Below are 19,285 nucleotides of genomic sequence, written 5' to 3' on the forward strand. Positions count from 1 at the left end.
TACAGAGAGAGGTAAGTCAGAGAGAGAAAAATAGCGTAGATTAACGCATAGGTGTGGAATCTAGAAAAATGGTACTGACGAACCTATTTCCAGGGCAGGAATAGAGACGGAGACGTAGAGAATGGACATGTGGACACGGGGGTGGAAGGGGAGGGTGGGACGAATCGGGAGATTAGGATTGACATATATACACTACCGTGTGTAAAAGAGACGGCTAGTGGGAACCTGCGGTACGGCGCAGGGAGCTCAGCTCGGTGCTCTGTGACAGCCTAGATGGGTGGGATGGGGGGCGGGAGGTCCAAGAGGGAGGGGATATAGGTATACGTATAGCTCATTCACTTCGTTGTACAGCAGAAACCAACACAACACTGTAAAGCAATTACACTCCAATTAATAAAAAAAAAGATGGTCTGAGCCAGAAAAATAAATTTTGGGTTTTTAAAGCAATGCAAGTGAATGAAATCACCTGTGGATAAAGGGGACAAACCCAGCTTTGATGGCCTCCCACCAACAGAGCCACAGAGAACAGGAGCCAGGCCAGCAACCTGAGGCTTCCAGCAGGAATTCGACGGTCCAGGAGGAGCTTCAGGAGGGAGAAGAGAAAGGCCCTGATGGAGAGAGGAAGGAGAGAGGGACACTTCTCCAAAAAAGCTGAGGTTGAAGTGGTGAAATGTTCCCCAAATGCAGGAAAAACAAACCAGGAAGTAGAAGATGAAGAAACAGAACATCAGACCAGGAAGTGCAACATCTCTTAGCAGTTCCAATAAAGGAAAACGGACATATGGATGGGAGAAAAATGTATAAACATGCAGGATAAAACTCTCCAAGGGGAAAACAGTCACAAACAAAGGAACAAGAACCACACTAGCACTCAACTCCGTCAGCACCCAGAACACTAGAGGAGGGTGGGGTTGGCTGAGACAGGGCAGTCGTGCTGACGACTCTTCCCTCTCCAACAACTCTAGAAGCCACCGCATTCTCGAGTGGACACTTTTTACCCTGAGGCACCGTGCAGACAGCAGCCTAGGGCGGGAGAGCCCGGCAGAACAAGCCACTCTCTGAGAGGACGAGGCTGTCGTGACAGCAGGGGCTGCAGGCAGAACCAGGAGCTGGTGCCGTGCAGAGAGGGCTCCAGAAGTCTGCAGAGGAGCACGCTCGAGGTCCTGGTGGGTCCAGGGCAAAGCTCAGTGAAGCCAGACAAGACAACCATGGGGAGCCCTGCTGACCGACCCGGGGGCTGCACAGGGCTCCGCGACACGGGGCCCCCCGAGGCCAGCGTGCAGCGATGCTGTCCAACGCTGGCACTAGGTAGTGACAGCCCAGGAAGGCCCAGCCTCAGGAGCAGGGCCACTCTCCCTCCTGAAATTCCCTATGAGGCAAGCCCTGGAAGGATTAGGTAAATGAACTGCCCGACAGGACAGAAATCCAGACCCTTCACAGATCCAAAATCTTCTAGAATACAATAAAAAATACTGGACATCAGAACAAGCAGAAATATGTGGACCCACTGTAAGGAAGAAAAGTCAATAAACAGACACAGGCCCAGCCATGACAGGGATGATGGAATTAGTAGACAAGGACTTGAAAACAGCTACTGTGAACAAGTTTAAGGATTTAAAGGAAAACATGAAGACAGGGAAGAAAGAAATGGAAGACTGTTTTAAAAAGCTGAAAAACACAATATCTGAAATGACAATTTCACTTGATGGGTTACCAGCAGATTAGACATTGCAGAGGAAAGACACTGTAAGTGCGAAAACAACAAGAGTGACCCAAACTGAAGCACAGAGAGAAGAGGCATAAAGACGAGCCTTGGTGCCTGAGGGACGCTGTGAGGTGTGAACCAGGCACGTAACTGAAGGCCCAGAGTGACAGGTGAGAGAGAGATAGAAAAAGTTGAGCGCCGTTTCATGAAACGCTGTTTTCTAAGTCAATAGGGAATAGAAATGGACCCAAAGAGCTCAAGAGCTGCAAGCAGAATAAACAGACAGGAAACAACTCCAAAGCTCAAACAGTGGCTGAAAACCAGCAATCAAGAAGAAACCCTAAGGACAGCCAGAGAAACACACACTTGCAACCCGTGGACACAACAGTCAGAAGGACCATCGTCAACTCATGAGAAACACAAGCCACGGACAACAGAATGACACCCTGAAAGTGCCCAACAAAAATACCTAAAATTCTACATCCAGCAGAATTTTATTTCTGAAATAAAGAGCAGCAGAAATGGTGCACACAGAAGACCTCATCTCCCCTATTAACTCCTTTAAAAGACAACTGACTGGGACTTCCCTGGTGGCACAGTGTATAAGAAGCCGCCTGCCAATGCAGGGGACAAAGGTTCAATCCCTGGTCTGGGAAGATCACACATGCCGAGAAGCAACTAAGCCCGTGTGCCACGACTACTGAGCCTGTGCTCTACAGTCTGTGAGCCACAACTACTGAGCTTGTGAGCCACAACTACTGAGCCCACGTGCCACAACTACTACAGCCCACACGGCCTAGAGCCCATGCTCCGCAACAAAAGAAGCCACCACGATGCAATAAGAAGCCCGCACACTGCAACGAAGAGTAGCCCCAGCTCACCACAACTACAGAAAGCCTGCAAGCAGCAACAAAGACCCAACGCAGCCAAAAAAATAAATAATTCTTTAAAAAAAAAAAAAAAAAAAAGACAACTGACTGTTCAAAGGAAGGGTTGGAAAACTTGGCTCATAGGCCAAATCTGGCTTGCTTGCTTTTATACAGTCTGAAAGCTACTAATGCTTTTCATATTGTTTCAAATGATTGGAAAATTATCAAAAGAAGAATTTTCTGTGACACAGACTGATGACATAAAATTCAAATTTTGTGACATGGGAAAACTAGATAAAACTTCACTGACATAGCCATGCCCTTCTGGACGTAGGTCCATGGCACTTGGCTCAGCAGGGCTCAGCAGTTGTTACAGACTGTGGGGCCCTCAAAGCCTAAAATATGTATTATCATCTGGTCCTTCACAAAAAAGTTTGCCAACCCATGGTTTAAAGTAAAAAATAAGAATCGTGTGTTATGGGGTTTAAAACATATGCATAATCTCAAAAGGTTACCTACTACGTTTCCACTTATGTGACATTCTCAAAATGACCAAAATGTTGAGTTGGAGGACAGACTAGTGGTCACCAGGGGACAGGGACAGAGGGCAGGGTACAAAGGGGCAGCATGAGAGCGTTCCCCTGTGGTGATGGACCATTCCTGTACCTTGACATGCGATAAAACTGCATAGAACTATACACATACAAAATGAATGGGTGGACAAAATGCTGAAAAGTGAATAATGTCTATAATCTAGTTAATAGTACTGTACCAATGTCAAATTCCTGGCTTCGATATTGTACTTTATTATATAAGATGTCATCTTTGGGGAAGCTGGGTGAAGGGTACATGAAACCCTATGAGCTATTTTTTGCAACTCCCTTGAATATATAATCATTTAAAAAGTTTTAAAAATATACAGAATAGCAGGGAGAATGCAAGTACACCATTGTAAGGTTTTTACAATACACATTACGTGGTATGATACTGAAGTCAAATTGTGACACGTTAAAGACATATTATAAACCTTAGAAAGACTGCTAAAAAAAACAAGCAAACAGAAACAGGTAAATCTAATAATCCAAGTCCAATAATAAGCCAATATAAAACAAAATACTAAAAATTATTCAATTAATCCAAAAGAAGTCAGAAAAGGAGAAAATAAGGGAAAAAAGAACAGAACAAAGAGCAAAATGAAGACTTAAACCCATGAAGACATTATATGTACTGTCAATAAGCACATTAAGTGTAAATGGCCTAAACAGTCCAATTAAAAGACAGAGATTGAAAGACTGTATATGCTGCTTAAAAGAGACATACTTTAAATATAAAAAAATAATTTAAAAGTAAAAGGACAGAAAGAAGATACACCATAATCATAAGAAAAGTGGGGTGTGTATACTAGTATCAGACAAAGCCAGCTTCAACATAATTTTCTAAAAAAGGGAAATCTCATAATGTTAAAGGAGCCAATTCATTAAGAAACATACAATCCTCTAAGTACATTCACTAACAACAGAACCTCAAAAACATCTGAAGTAAAAACTAACAGAACTGAAGGGAATAAATAAAAACATCCACAACAGTATCTGGAGATTTCAACACTCTTTTCTTAAAAACTATGAACAAGCTGACAGAAAGTCAGTGGAAGACTCTCATAGCCCTCTTCGCAATACTGGCATTTATAGAACACCACGCTCAACTGTAGAAAAGACATCTCTTTTAGGTGCATGTGCAATAGTAAGCCAAGCCAAGCAAACAGCATAGAATACGCTTTATTATACTCATCATAAATAAACCTGCAACAGCAGCTTTTTATGCTTACATCCTAACAATGCAGACTTCAAGTAGAAAGCCAAAAAGTTGAGAAAGTAAAAAAGAAAGTGAGGGTCGGTTGTGAAGATAAGTTCAATGTGAGTAATTTTCCTGTTACTGTGGTTATCTAGTAAAGTTATCTCTATGGCTGTCAATAAGTTACACTAACAAGGTATGAAATTTAAGTTATGAAGTTTATATATTTTAACCCCATTTAAGAAAATACTCTAAAAATAATTCTAGGCAAATATTATTCTATAACATGAAATTTTTTCATGATGAAGATATCTTTTCTTTAATCATCGGAGTCAATGTGCCATCATTCATGTTAAGAAAGAGTATATGGGCAGAGAACCACATAAGAAAAATAGAAAAATTATTTCAATAATATTTGGTTTCAAAGTTTACATAGGTTCTTCTGTTTCTGTCTTCAAATCAGCGTAAACACCTTTCTCATGTCCTCCTTGGGCCACATCAGTGTCTGAACTCTCAGAGCACCTACGGGAGAAGGCAGCACATGCTGGGTGGTGCTGGGAACCTAATAAAATCCGGGCGCAAAGAACCTGCCACTCCCTCTGCCCCAAAAAGAACAGTCACAACACTTCAATCTGATGATTCTATCACCACCTTTAGATTATGTAAATGGCTCCTTTCTGGAATAATATTAATAGTAATGTTGGTAGGTTTGGAGATAATGGAGTTTAGGCAAAAGGGCCACAGACATTCGTTACACCAGGACTTTTCTGCTTCAATCCTTGCCCTGATAGTAGTGTGCTAGACTCTGTTTCTCATCCCAGCACCGTTCGATCAGACCATGATGCTCCAGCAGCCTGCCTCAGGTCAGCAAGGCCTTGCACAGAGGTAACTGCACGCATTAAGCATCACTAGTCTGTGCTACAGAGTGCTCTCCGACACTCCCAATTCCCCCAGACTGTTCCTAACAGAGGGTTACAGGGTCGGATTAATTTTATTCCTGGTGTTAAAGGTCCTCCCAATTTTACTGGCCTAGCCATGGACAGCCCTCTCCTTATATTCTTGTTCCTACTGTGAAATTGAAATACAGATGGAAAAACAAACTTAATTACAAAAACTCCAAAGGAAAATTTTGTTTATATTTTAAAATATGATGTACTAGATTATATACAATCATTTTATGAAATTCACATTTTGAGGGAGAGTAACTAGATGCTGCCTTCTAATAATAAACACACCCTACACTCCTACAGGAGGAAAGGGTTTTCACATTTTTTAAAAAGTACGAATCCTTTTAAGGCATAAAAATACAACATTTGAGGGACTTCCCTGGTGGTCCAGTGGCTAAGACTCTGTACTTCTAATGCAGGGGGCGTGGGTTCGATTGCTGGTTGGGGAAATAAGATCCCATATGCTGTTCGGCCAAAAAAAAAAAAACCTCGACATTTTACAGAAACAATGCACTTCTCTTTTAATGAATACTGGTCAACTGCTTGCTAATTAGATATAGTCATCCCAAGGCATTTACCCTTTATTCTGCACAGATGTGAGTGGCATTCTCCATTACAGATTTCACAGAGAAACAAACCCCAAGTCCTGAAAGAATGCACTCTACTTTGTCTGGCCAGTTCTCAGAATTCAGCTCCATGAGCACAGTCACTGCGAGACCGTGACTCACCTTCGCCATCCCCCAGCAAGAGGGAGTACACCCGCTGCCGCACTGGGCGGTAGACGAAGGCCTGGCTGGGCAGAGCTTGGTCCATCGCATCCTCCAGGCTGTTGCTGCATTCGACCTCTCCGCTGTTCATGACATTGTACACCAGGTAGCTCTCTGCCTGGACGTGATGCGCTCTGGCGACCTGCCGGAAATTTAAATGCAACTGGTTTCTCGCTGAAAACTGAACAGTGACCTTTAATAGGAAATCCAACGCCTCCGAGGGCTCAGAAATAGAGTAACTGTACCTCAAACTCATGAGGTCAAGCTGGCCTCTGTGCTTCCTTTCCTTTGGGCTTCCAGCTCAAAACTTTCTATTACTCCTCTTCCTCCTCCTCCAATTTCCAACCACCTACCAGACTTGTCATACTTCCTTCTGCCGTCATTCATCATCCTGTCCACCTGACGGAGAGAGGCTACCCAGGGCTCCAGCCGCCCCCACCAGTCTCTCCTTTCTCCAACCCACCCTTCATCCCAGCGATACTCTGCCTTCCTGGAAACAGAGGCCCAATCAATACCTCCTCAAAGCATCTGGCCGGCTACCACAGATTCTTCAGACTGAGAGTCAAGGGAGGCCCCGCGAAGGCCTCCGTCTCCTTTCCCGCGTACACCATTGCCCCTCGTGGACTCTCTGGGGCCCAACCTCCACGGTTCTGCAAGAACCCTCCCTGTGCTCCGGGAAACTGACCTCTTTCAGCCCTTCCCCACCAGCCACTTCCCAGTCTCTGCCCCTTTGAGGGTCCCCTAAAGCATCATCTCTCCATAACCCTGTCATCCTCTTTGAGCAGGAGCTCACCTACCCCTGGCCTGATGGGCTCAACTCACATTTACCCTACACTGGTTACCTGGCCTTACCTCGCCTATTAAACCATAAACTCCTTGGGATTAGAAACTGCATGACGTTCATTCAACTGTTCAGGAATTTTTTATTGAGCAGAAACTATGCACTGGGCACTCATTTCTCTCTACTTCGAATGCAGCACAGTGGCAGCACATGGTAGGTGATGAGATGGATGATTTAAATGGATACCACTTTCTCATTCAATGAGTAGTTAAGATCAGATGGCCTATAATATCCTCCATACAAGTTTCATGTTCCTGCAAAAACATTCTTATTACTGCAGGAATAAATTCATCTAGATTATGCTTCAGAATTTAAGTCCAGCCTACCACTAATGGCCCTTAAAATGTGCTGCCAATAACCTGGAACATCAAAACCTCTGTGTGTCCGTGTCCCGTTATTCATACACATGAAGCAGCTCAGTCACGCCCATTCATTACTGTAGACTTGAGTACTAATCCCTTTAACTCCTCACTTCCTTCATATGTAAAATAGGTTTAACAAAGGTGCTGACCTCACAGAACTATTGTGAGGATTAAACGTGTTAATATAGGAGGCTGGCACATCGTGCATGGCCAACAGGTGATAACTACTGCTCTCAGGCTGGACATACTCGAGTGTCTATCTCATGGCTAAAATTTCTTTAAATCAGGATGGCAGACAAGCTAGCAACTTTAAGGTCAGCAAGGATTCCAAAAGAGTTATTACTTGATGCTCTAACCAATCAAAGATCATTAGAAGTAACCTATTTCTCTATAACGCCCCTTTTGATACAGAATCTATCAGAAACAATATGGTTAGATATTTCATGATCCTTTTAAGGCAAAATACCTTCTAATTTATTCTCCTATTCCCTCTTCCATTTCTTACTCTTTTTTTATTTCAAAAGAGTTAGTATTTTGACAAATTTATGTATATAGCTATAATAAATGATATTCACTCTACCAAGAAATCTTCAATTTTGGCAACTTTATAGAATTTGAGATGTAACATTCTTTGCTGGGTATACACAGGGTTTTCAGAGACGTTCTCTATAAGCATAATATTAATTCATTAATTAGCTCATCACCTCAGCATCTTTTTATCTCTGCCCTTAACTGTAGATACTATATAGCATTCCACACTTGGAAAAACTTTAACATATGCACCTAATCTGAAAATTCTAAAACAAGAATTCAGTTTATCCAACAGTGTGTAACTCTGGAGGAAACAGCAATGGTTGTGGGTGTGTACTCAGGTAATTGCTGCATTCAGCAACTTTGCACCTAAGGATTTCTAGGGTGACTATGTGTGGTCAAAATGCACACATTTGAATTTTGGTTACCTATTGACAAGGCTGGAAGACTCCACTGCAAAAAAATTTTTAAGGGAAGATTAAGGGAAACTTAAGAAACTTCAAAATTGTTTTCAAAGGTATCGCTAAGCTCAATAAATGCGAGTGTCACTGGAACAGCACACTATCTGCCCTTACCCTCCCCACCCCCCAACCGGCAGACAGGCCTACCAGATTCTCCTGGCCTCTTCCCATCCCAGGCTCTTTCTGCCAAACTTCCCGAAAGAGCAACCCCATCCCCAGCTCCTGCCTTTTTTGCCTCCAAATTGCTCCCCAAATCCCTGTAATCTGAACTCCCCCAGGCCCCTGGGTGACCACAGCTCTCTGAGGCCACCCAACCCTCCTATGTGCCAAAGCCATTCTCTGTCGTGTACCCAATGTTTCAAAAAACAAAGATCTGATCTCACCACACCTCTGCTTGATAGCCAATGCCTCCTTAAAGAGTGTAAGAACTAAGTCCTGAACTCTTTCAGCACACACATGCTACCCTTGGCAGTCAGACCCAACCTGTCCACACTCCCCTTGCAGGAGACTGGGTGAGATGTCCAGGACGCCCATGAGCACAGCGGAAGCCCAGGTGGGTATGGGTGGGTGTGGCGAATGAGCCAGGGTGGGTGACAAGGAGCCCAGACGGGCCAGGTGCAAGGCGTACACAGACGGGAGTCAGGGACTGGCAGGGCTAGAGCAGAAGAAATGAGCGAGAGGGCCTGGAATGGCGGCACCGTGGGCGTGGCAGGCGATCGCTCAGCCAGAGTCCTGGGCTGGCTGAGAAGCAGACACCACCGCCTCTTGAATGAGACTCAGAGCAGGGGGTTCCCTTACAAACGCTTCCACTCTCCTGCTTCTAGGCTACTGACCAAGACTGTGTCAGCTCTCTAAGTGCCAATGAACTTCTAGACCGGCAGGGAAGGCGGCTGTGATCTTGTAAAGCGTCAAAGGCTCGGGTTCAACCCCGGGGTCTGCCAAGCACTAGCCGTGTGACTACTGCAGACCATGTCACTTAACTTTCACACCTATGTCCTCACCCGCGCATCTTGCGACAGAGCTGTGCGATGATTAAAGGAGACACGGTGAGGAACACCTTCTGGGACGCATGGGCAACTACAAAGAGATGTGTTATTGGAGAACCACCTGCATAACCAAACTGAACACGTGCAAGTCGAGCCCGGGTTTAGTTCTCTGTCCTTCCTCTATGCTCTTCTCCTTCTTCCTCATCAGACGACTCCTCATTCTCTGCTGAGGCCCGCTTGTCCCCATGCTGTCATGTTCTACTCATGTCCCAGTGCCTGGCAGCACCTCCACGTGGAGGTCCACTTCTACCTTCCTCCAATGTCCACCACATTCTTTTTCCTCTAAAGAGCAGTTAAGAATGCTTCCCGGTAGAATAAATTTCTTAACTTCTTAATACTTTTTCACCTACAACTCTCTTAAAACATGTATCACATTCTACCTCTTAGCTCCTCTGCTACAATATATGTAACAGAGAAAGAGGGGAAAGACTTTTCAGACAGGAGAACCCTTGCAGTTGTACAGGAGGGAGGGAAGAAGTCACTAGAGAAAACCTAAAGATACAAGAGACAGAGAACATCCCCTCTGAGGCTAAATTAGCAGCCCCTACCAGACAGGCAGCAGGACAGAACAAGGGGCCTGGCAGTGACAAGGACAAACAAGGTCCTGCCCTCCCAGAACCGCCCCATCTAGCAGGAAAGACAGGAACCAAACATGACATTCCAGGGGCATGTGCTGCAAATGTCAGGCACACACACACAGGGTGGGCAGTCAGGAGGCTTCTCTGCGTGTGTGGTGGAAAAGCCGGGCAGGCATCGACTAGCAGAAGAGGCAGGAGAGCCGTCCAGGAGGGCAAAGAGCACGTGCAAGGCTGCAAGCAGCCGAGGGGCAGACAAAGGTGGAGCTGCAGGTAGCGGCTGGGTGATGGCTGCCAGCCTTGTTCCAGTTACTCTTTCCCTCCTAAGAGCTATGGAAAGCAGATGAGGGTTTTATTTCTGTGTGCAGCATGACACATGGACTGGAAGGGGCAGAAGTCTGTTTAAGAAGAGCGCTCAGAGATGACTACAGTCATTCACACAAGCGATATTTTGGCCTAGGGTGGTAAGAGCCACTGAATAGATCAAAGTAACAAGACTTGGGAGAGACTGGTTATGAAAAATGGGAGAGACGGTTCCCAGGTTTTTAACTTGTGCAAGATGGTGACAGTCAATGCCAGAACAATGAAAGGTTGCGGTCGTGTTTGGTTCTGCACTTGCTGAGGTGCCTCGGGGCATTCATGTGGACATGCACCTTCTCTGTAACCCAAGGAGAATGAGAGGATTCAATGAGATAAAATACACGCACTGCAGGTAGACAGAAGCTACACGCAGCAAGCAGTTAATAAACAGTGGCTCTCCTTCAAAAACTATCAAGGCTCTATATTACCTTCAGGACTACGTCCAAATTCCTAGCATGGCATGTACCAAAGTCCACAATCTGGCTTCAGTCTATCTTTATCAACTGTTTTCTCCTTACTTAGCCCTTCAAACCCCATGCCTCAGCTACCGGTCCCAGAACTGTGCCTGAGGGGACAGATTCTACACGCCACCCCTCCGGCGCTCCCACAGACCCCGTCTTCACCTGTTCACAACAAATCTCAGGCCCCATAAAGGCCTGGCTTCAGTTATCCCTCCTCTGGGAGCTTCTCTCTGTACTTAACCCACAGTGATTACTCTCTTTCAAATTTCGAGCACTCTCTCTGTAACAGTGACGTAACAACGTGAGACAGAGTTTATAATGTGGGTTTTCACATATATTGTATCTTATTTCCTAGCTAAACTCCAAGGGTTCTGTTCTGTGCCCGCCACACACACCCCCGCCGCCCCAGTATCTTAACCACTGTAGGCAGTCAATAAATATTCACTGTCAAATCTATCAATGGGTACACTTTCCATCATGACATATTAGATTTGGGTGGGCACATCTACATACCTTTAAGATTTCAGGATCCGAAACCATAGTTATTTGTTGCTTGACTTCAGACCCCATATTTACAGGATCCTCTTGTTTAGTTTCAGGGTTTGTATACAGGGGTGCTTCTAGGTTAAATTCAGGGTCCGTACCTACAGGTAATTTCTGTTTGGATTCAGGGTGTGTGCATAAGAGAACTTCTTGCCTGGATTCAGGGTGTGTACATAAGGGAACTTCTTGCTTGGGTTCAGGGTCTGTGTACATGGGAACTTCTTGCTTGGATTCAGGATCTGTACACACGGGAACTTCTTGCTTGGATTCAGGGTGTGTACACATGGGAACTTCTTGTTTGGATTCAGGGTGTGTACACATGGCAACTTCTTGTTTGGATTCAGGGTCTGTGTACATGGGAACCTCTTGTTTGGATTCAGGGTGTGTACACAAAGGAACTTCTTGCTTGGATTCAGAGTCTGTACACATGGGAACTTCTTGCTTGGACTCAGGGTGTGTACACACGGGAACTTCTTGCTTGGATTTAGGATCTGAACTCATGGATAGTACCTGCTTGTCCAAAGTTACTACACCTTTAGGTTTTTGAAAAAACCATGGAGATTTCTGTCCTGGCAAAAGATATGATGCCACTCCTTTATTAAAAAGAGCTTTGTTTGGCCCCAAAGGTAACATCTCTTCCAGCTTCTTCTCACCTTGATGCAACCGAAGAACTTTAGATATGTGGTCTGCTACAGCTAAGATAATGTTACCTTTTTTGTCAAAGTTCTCTTTCACAGAGGTATAAGAAGACAAGCACTTGTAACGAAAGCTTTCGAACATGCCTTCTGGGATGATGTCGTTGCCAAGCAGGCAGGCCAGAAGAGGAAGGTCAGACAGGCTGAGACCAAGGCTCTGACAGAGCTTCTCTCGGCAGAGCATGACGGTGTCCAGACTGTCCAGGGAGAGCTCACTGATGGAAAAGTAGGGACAGGTGTCATAAATTAAATAGTCAGTGTCTTCTCCAAGAATCCCAAGACAGTTGTTCTGGAGGCCATAGGAAGCCACCTCATAGTCGGCCTCCTGTAACGAACACAGAGTTTCCTGACCCAGGGCCTTCAAAGCAAACTGCGTAAATATGGCCAGCCCTGAGGGGATGAAGAACATGTTTCTGCCAGGCTGCTCCCTGTGGGACTTGATATAATGGAAGATCTTGGCTATCTCCCTGTTGTTCTTGAGTCTTCGTTTCACCCACTCGTCTCTCTTGGACTGCTCCACCATGCCATCAAAGAAGAATACCAACTTGATGCCAACAGCTGTAAAAGTTTTCACAAATTCTCGCAAAGAAGAAAAGTATTCCCGCCACTGGCCACCACAGACCCACGATTCCGGCGTGTACCAGTATCTGAGGCAACACATGGCGTCGACCACAACGGTAGGGGTGCCTCCAGGATGCCTGCTTCGGTGGTGCTCTGCCAGCTCTTTGAAATTTACTACCATACATACAAGTGGGCAGCTACTTCTCACAAATCCCTGTAAGCCTCTCACACCCATAACTGACCTCCTGGAAAGGATCTGGAAAGGAAAAGAAATGAGTACTTATGGCGTTATCACCAGACATATAGTGCCTTTCAGAGCAAACACAGACAATATTTAACATTCACTCTCTGTCTCCAGCATGACACAGAGCACGTCACGCTGGTCAGGAGCCTGAAGAGGCTTCCCCGGACACACCCGTGGGGCTGCACCTGCGAATGAGGTGCTGAGTCAGGCTTCCACCACGGCAGCACAGGGCAGCACTCTTTTAAGATTGTCACTAACACTATTATTCAAGAGATTTCTCAACAAAGTTCGAAAACAGGTTAACGATTTCAAAGAAGTAATACTGCCCATCTAGGAGCTCAAATAGAAGTTAATTTTGAAAACCTAAAATGTAAAATTGATACGTGCAACACCGATGTTTCTCAAAATAATTTTGCTGAGTGAAAGCTGGACCAAGGAGTGCACACTGCATGATCCCACTTACGTAAAAGCCTAGCCCACTGAGAACTGAGCTGCCCGCAGTGGCGAGAGCCCTGTGGTCGTCTGCAGTGGGGCAGGAGGAGACAGGGACTGACAGAGCGGAGACAGGGTGATGGACACATTCACCACCTCGGCTGTGGGGATGGTGTCACGGGTGAACGCATGCTCACCCTCTCGAATCACGCACTGTACATACGTGCAGTTTCCTGTGCATCAAGTGCATCTCAATAGAGGTGTTAAAAAGAAAACTACATGAAAATTCACTAGGCCAAATGCAGCAACATTTGAGGTGGTGACTGACTGACTTTGGATGGAAAACCGCCCATTCTAAAATGTAAAAACACACAAAATAGTTCAAAGGATCAGAATTCACAATCTGGAAAAAATCTAAGCAGAGTCCTTTATGTAATAAGTATGATGTCCTTACGCATAATAAAAGATGTAATATAGCCAGTAACATCCATCAGTGGTCAGACATCTTTTATCTTAAGGGCCTATTCTTTTCATCAGGGCTTCCCGTCCTCTGATAAAACAAAACAAAAAAATCCTTACTATGCAAACAGCAGCACAAGAGCAAATGGTGCCTCTCCCAGGCTGGGGACTGAGGGCAGGAGCCCCAAGCTGCCCACGCACAGCAGTAACAGCTCCTGTCCGTGCCCACTTCCTGCCAGACAGCGCTGGGCACTCAGAGCACACGTCTCCACTCTTCAAAACAACCCTGGCAGGTAAAAAACTGTAAGCCCTATTTCAGTAAATAAATTACTAGGCTGGGAAAAGGCCCCCTCGTGGATTATCTTTTAAGAATGTGCTGCCTGTTAATGGACCCTTGCCCCTAAGAGAATTTGAAGTTATCTGTTTAATAGCCATTAATAATAAAGAATATCTAAAAACTGAGTGGACACAAATAGCACACATTTAAGTTGAAACTGAGTGAGGCCTTGCTCATTAAGTTGTTACACATAATGGATCCATATACCCCAAACAACTGTAGACCTATTATTAGCATTGGGTTCATCTTGGGAAGGTGTGTTTCCGAAGCAGAAGATGGACTTCATGTTTATCTCAGCCATAAGGTAGTTAGTTCTCCAGTCGGGCCCTCTGGGCCTGGTGTGGAAAGGGGATATGTTTCAGAACACAATGTCAGACTGTACAAAATACCAAAATGGATTTAAAAAAAAAAAGGCAAGGTCTGTGGACGACGAGTGAATCCAAGGTAGATCTTACCCAGTGGGAGGCTGACTCTTTCTATACTGTGAGAGGAGACACGCCTCTTTCTCCGAGCTCCGTGCGGGGCGCTGCGGACCCTCCCGCCCAGCCCACGTGGAGATGGAGCCAGGAGGGCAAGCACCAGCACCGCCTTCACTCCCGCCCCACACAGACGCGGGCCCGTTTGTGCAGCAGCTCTGCCACATTTGCGTTGGCTGCCTTCCCTCACCGACAAAAAGACATTTTTGTTTCAAGCATTTTTCTACTAAAACTGCAAGTGACAACACTGAGTTTCTTGAAACACTCTTCTCTTTATTTTGCAAGAAGTCGGGCTCAGCCTCTGCTTTGATTTTATTCAAATGTTTTTCCTCCTTGCTTACCCCAGTAGTGAAAAGCTCACTATTTTTTAAACATGTACTGGTTTTTCCTGTCTTTCACACTGCCAATTTCTCACAGTTTGAATCACAAATTACCTCAGGAATGCTCTGTTACAATGTGCTCTTCTATGGCATTCACAAAGACAATTTTGGATAGGCAAAGGTTTGGGGACTTGGGCATTAGAGGATGCCTTCCGGCACTTCGGCTCTTCAAAGCGTTAATGCAGTGTTAGCCCGCCATCAATGCAGTCAGTGTGGTGTGAAAGGAGATGCTTAAAAAGAGAAATCTGTGGAAATTACCTTTTTAAATAACTTTCGTCTGTTTTTTTAAGCCTTTTATTGCTAACAGCTTATACTCTAAAGGTAGCTTTTAAGATGATTGCAAATACATATAATATGATCATAAAACACACATATTGCAAAATTATACATCTATATATACACACACATATATAAAATTTCATTTACTCTACCTGCAGATTATGCAGGAAATTGTCATTATCTAGATCACTGTGTCTGGAAAACAGAAGTTATGTCTCACTAGGTAGGACTCCCACTCTGCCCAAACTACAGTCTGGGAGTCACGTGCATGAATGGGGGCCTCAGGGCAGAAGTCACCCTGTCAGACCCCTAACACCCAGCACAGTATCAGGCACATGAGGGCCTGGCAAGCACTTGTGAACGAATAAATAGATAAAGGCATCAAAGGGCAAGTGTACAAAGAGAAATCAGGAATCAACAAGTTTATAGACTCCAACTGTGGGCAAAGAAGGAGTACAGAGTAGAGTCTGCCCTTGAGTAGCTGACAAACTGGTTTGGGAAACAAAGCATCAGTGTAGGAGATTTTAGGAAGAAGCAGCAGGCGCACAAGTACAGCTAGAGTGTGTGACACGGGAGGAGGCCTCGCTCCTAGCAATGGCTCTGTTCTCCTTACATCCAGACCAATCCCAATGTACTGGGTTACCAGTAAATGAGGCCTGGAGAGAAGAGGAAAGAGAAGCCCAGAAGCTCCTTTATTCACAGTCTTTCAACTGACAAACACTTAGAGAAATGAAGAGAGAGGCAGCAAAACACATATGCACCCTATCTGCCACTGAGAGAACGGGGTCAAAAGCTACACATGGAGAGTCACTCTGGACACAGGGACAGTGGACCCATGGACAGCCCAGGGCACACCCGCCCATGGAGCAGTGTTTGTAGGCAACCAGCACCAGCAGTTGTGGCCACCTTGAGCCACATCCAGCATCCCAAAGGTGTCAAGGCATAATGTTCACAGGTGAAAAGACATAACCCATGCAAATATAAATTAATGAAAGAGACTGTAAGACAGGAAGCCAGTTCCAAGCACATCTGAAGAGCTGGCCAACCAAAGTGAGCTTTTTAAAGTTGGAGATGAATTGGATTAATGTCCTACAGAAATAGAACCATAACCTTTGGAGAGATCTTTATCAGACAGAAATAATGTCTCTACAAGACAAAAATCTACAAGTTAACATGTAACATCACAGTGTTTGAGCTCTCATGAAGAGTAAACAACAAAGTAAAACAGAGAGGGACCTTCTGTTAGAAAACTGAATAATATTGGAAGAATCTCTTGGACAATGTCCCAGGATTCAGCGAAGAAAATACAGTCCTCTTTTTCCGTTGCTTCGTGTCTGACTCTTGGACAATTGTTCTCTCAGTGGTAACCTGCTGCGTGGGCCTGGGCCTTCTCATGCGGCCCCTCACACCTTGAAGTGGAGGATCTGAAGTCTGCTCTCTCCTCTCCTCCCCATTAGCCCCAGCTAAAAAGAGGAACTTACAGGGACCCTTTCAACATAGCAAGGTAAGAACAGGTACGGAAAATTCAGGGATGAAAATGTGTCCCAGGCCAGCACATGAGACACAGCAACTGCCCACTGTTTACTGGAATTCACGAAGGCACATCCAGGGCAGTGGTTCACCGAGGGTGGTCCCGGGCGGCTGCACCCAGGCTGCTCTCCCTGCATCAGAGGCCTCCACATGGGACTCACGGAACTACTGGCCGACACGCTCTCCTTGAGAAAACTTAGGCTCCTGGGCCCTCTTCTCGACAGGCCTCTACCTTGAGCTGCAAGTTCATCCTCACTAATTTTAGCCAGATTCCTGCTGAGTCAGCTTGAGTAACCCCATCCTTGACGTGTGACCCTCCTCAAGACCTGGTCTAACTGCCCCCAACCCTTGACGCAGGACCCTCCTCAAGACCTGGCCTAACTGCCCCCCCACCCTTGACGTGGGACCCTCCTCAGACCTGGTCTAACTGCCCCCCCCTTGACGCGGGACCCTCCTCAAGACCTGGTCTAACTGCCCCCTACCCTTGACGCGGGACCCTCCTCAAGACCTGGCCTAACTGCCCCCCACCCTTGACGCGGGACCCTCCTCAAGACCTGGCTGTTCTCCTTACATCCAGACCAATCCCAATGTACTGGGTTACCAGTAAATGAGGCCTGGAGAGAAGAGGAAAGAGAAGCCCAGAAGCTCCTTTATTCACAGTCTTTCAACTGACAAACACTTAGAGAAATGAAGAGAGAGGCAGCAAAACACATATGCACCCTATCTGCCACTGAGAGAACGGGGTCAAAAGCTACACATGGAGAGTCACTCTGGACACAGGGACAGTGGACCCATGGACAGCCCAGGGCACACCCGCCCATGGAGCAGTGTTTGTAGGCAACCAGCACCAGCAGTTGTGGCCACCTTGAGCCACATCCAGCATCCCAAAGGTGTCAAGGCATAATGTTCACAGGTGAAAAGACATAACCCATGCAAATATAAATTAATGAAAGAGACTGTAAGACAGGAAGCCAGTTCCAAGCACATCTGAAGAGCTGGCCAACCAAAGTGAGCTTTTTAAAGTTGGAGATGAATTGGATTAATGTCCTACAGAAATAGAACCATAACCTTTGGAGAGATCTTTATCAGACAGAAATAATGTCTCTACAAGACAAAAATCTACAAGTTAACATGTAACATCACAGTGTTTGAGCTCTCATGAAGAGTAAACAACAAAGTAAAACAGAGAGGGACCTTCTGTTAGAAAACTGAATAATATTGGAAGAATCTCTTGGACAATGTCCCAGGATTCAGCGAAGAAAATACAGTCCTCTTTTTCCGTTGCTTCGTGTCTGACTCTTGGACAATTGTTCTCTCAGTGGTAACCTGCTGCGTGGGCCTGGGCCTTCTCATGCGGCCCCTCACACCTTGAAGTGGAGGATCTGAAGTCTGCTCTCTCCTCTCCTCCCCATTAGCCCCAGCTAAAAAGAGGAACTTACAGGGACCCTTTCAACATAGCAAGGTAAGAACAGGTACGGAAAATTCAGGGATGAAAATGTGTCCCAGGCCAGCACATGAGACACAGCAACTGCCCACTGTTTACTGGAATTCACGAAGGCACATCCAGGGCAGTGGTTCACCGAGGGTGGTCCCGGGCGGCTGCACCCAGGCTGCTCTCCCTGCATCAGAGGCCTCCACATGGGACTCACGGAACTACTGGCCGACACGCTCTCCTTGAGAAAACTTAGGCTCCTGGGCCCTCTTCTCGACAGGCCTCCACCTTGAGCTGCAAGTTCATCCTCACTAATTTTAGCCAGATTCCTGCTGAGTCAGCTTGAGTAACCCCATCCTTGACGTGGGACCCTCCTCAAGACCTGGTCTAACTGCCCCCCACCCTTGAGGCGGGACCCTCCTCAAGACCTGGTCTAACTGCCCCCCACCCTTGACGCGTGACTCTCCTCAGACCTGGTTTAACTGCCCCCCCCGCCCCGCCCCACTGACCCTCCCTCTGCTGCAGGCTCTCAACCCCCCGGTGTTTGTGTTGTGTTCGAACTTGAGCCCACCTCTCTCCCCACTCAAGTCTTGAAGAGAGTCCTTCTCACTGTCTTAACAAGTGTCAGAGGGATATTTTAACACTAACTTCAACCGCAATCAAGTTTATTCAAAGTAGAAGTGGAAAGCCTACAGCTGTCAGGACTCCAGACCCGGGGCGCCCTCCCTGGAGGACCCTCCGGACCACAGTCTGGCCACGACCACGACGCCAACAATCAGAAAACCGTGCGTGGCAGATGGAGTTGGGTGCCCAAGGCCCGGCCGCGCCCCAGGGAAGAAGACAGGGCGCTGGGCAGCACAGCCCTGCGGGCAGAAGGGAAGGCTCTACAACAAGACTGCGCTGAGGTGAAATTCTAACCTCCACCAACTAGCAGTGAATCTTGGAGCAAGTTACTCCATTCTTCTTATATGCAAAATGAGGTGTTTTGTTTTGTTTTTTGTTTTTTTTTGCGTTACACGGGCCTCTCACTGCTGTGGCCTCTCCCGTTGCGGGGCACAGGCTCCGGACGCGCAGGCTCAGTGGCCATGGCTCACGGGCCCAGCCGCTCCGCGGCACGTGGGATCTTCCCGGACCGGGGCACGAACCCGCGTCCCCTGCATCGGCAGGCGGACTCTCAACCACTGCGCCACCAGGGAAGCCC

The 19,285-nt window shown here is 46.3% G+C and overlaps 1 protein-coding gene across 9 annotated transcripts in view; it reads right to left on the minus strand.

The window, feature by feature from the left end:
- The window catches only part of FAM120B (family with sequence similarity 120 member B), a 116,446-nt gene that overhangs the window by 90,702 nt on the left and 6,459 nt on the right, over nt 1-19,285 (minus strand). For 8 of the 9 annotated variants that reach the window (XR_003681578.2, XM_028494750.2, XM_028494749.2 and 5 more), the window contains exons 2-3: nt 11,230-12,771; nt 6,041-6,221 (exon numbers count right to left, since the gene is read on the minus strand). Coding sequence is in view for 8 of the 9 variants with exons in the window: in XM_028494750.2 (XP_028350551.1) it covers nt 6,041-6,221; nt 11,230-12,750 (1,702 nt within the window). In the remaining variant the exon portion in view is untranslated. The remainder of the gene's footprint in view (nt 1-6,040; nt 6,222-11,229; nt 12,772-19,285) is intronic. The other variant, XM_028494752.2, reaches the window with a different exon arrangement.

Source organism: Physeter macrocephalus, chromosome 10, assembly GCF_002837175.3.
Source record: "Physeter macrocephalus isolate SW-GA chromosome 10, ASM283717v5, whole genome shotgun sequence".
Classification (NCBI taxonomy): Eukaryota; Metazoa; Chordata; class Mammalia; order Artiodactyla; family Physeteridae; genus Physeter; species Physeter macrocephalus.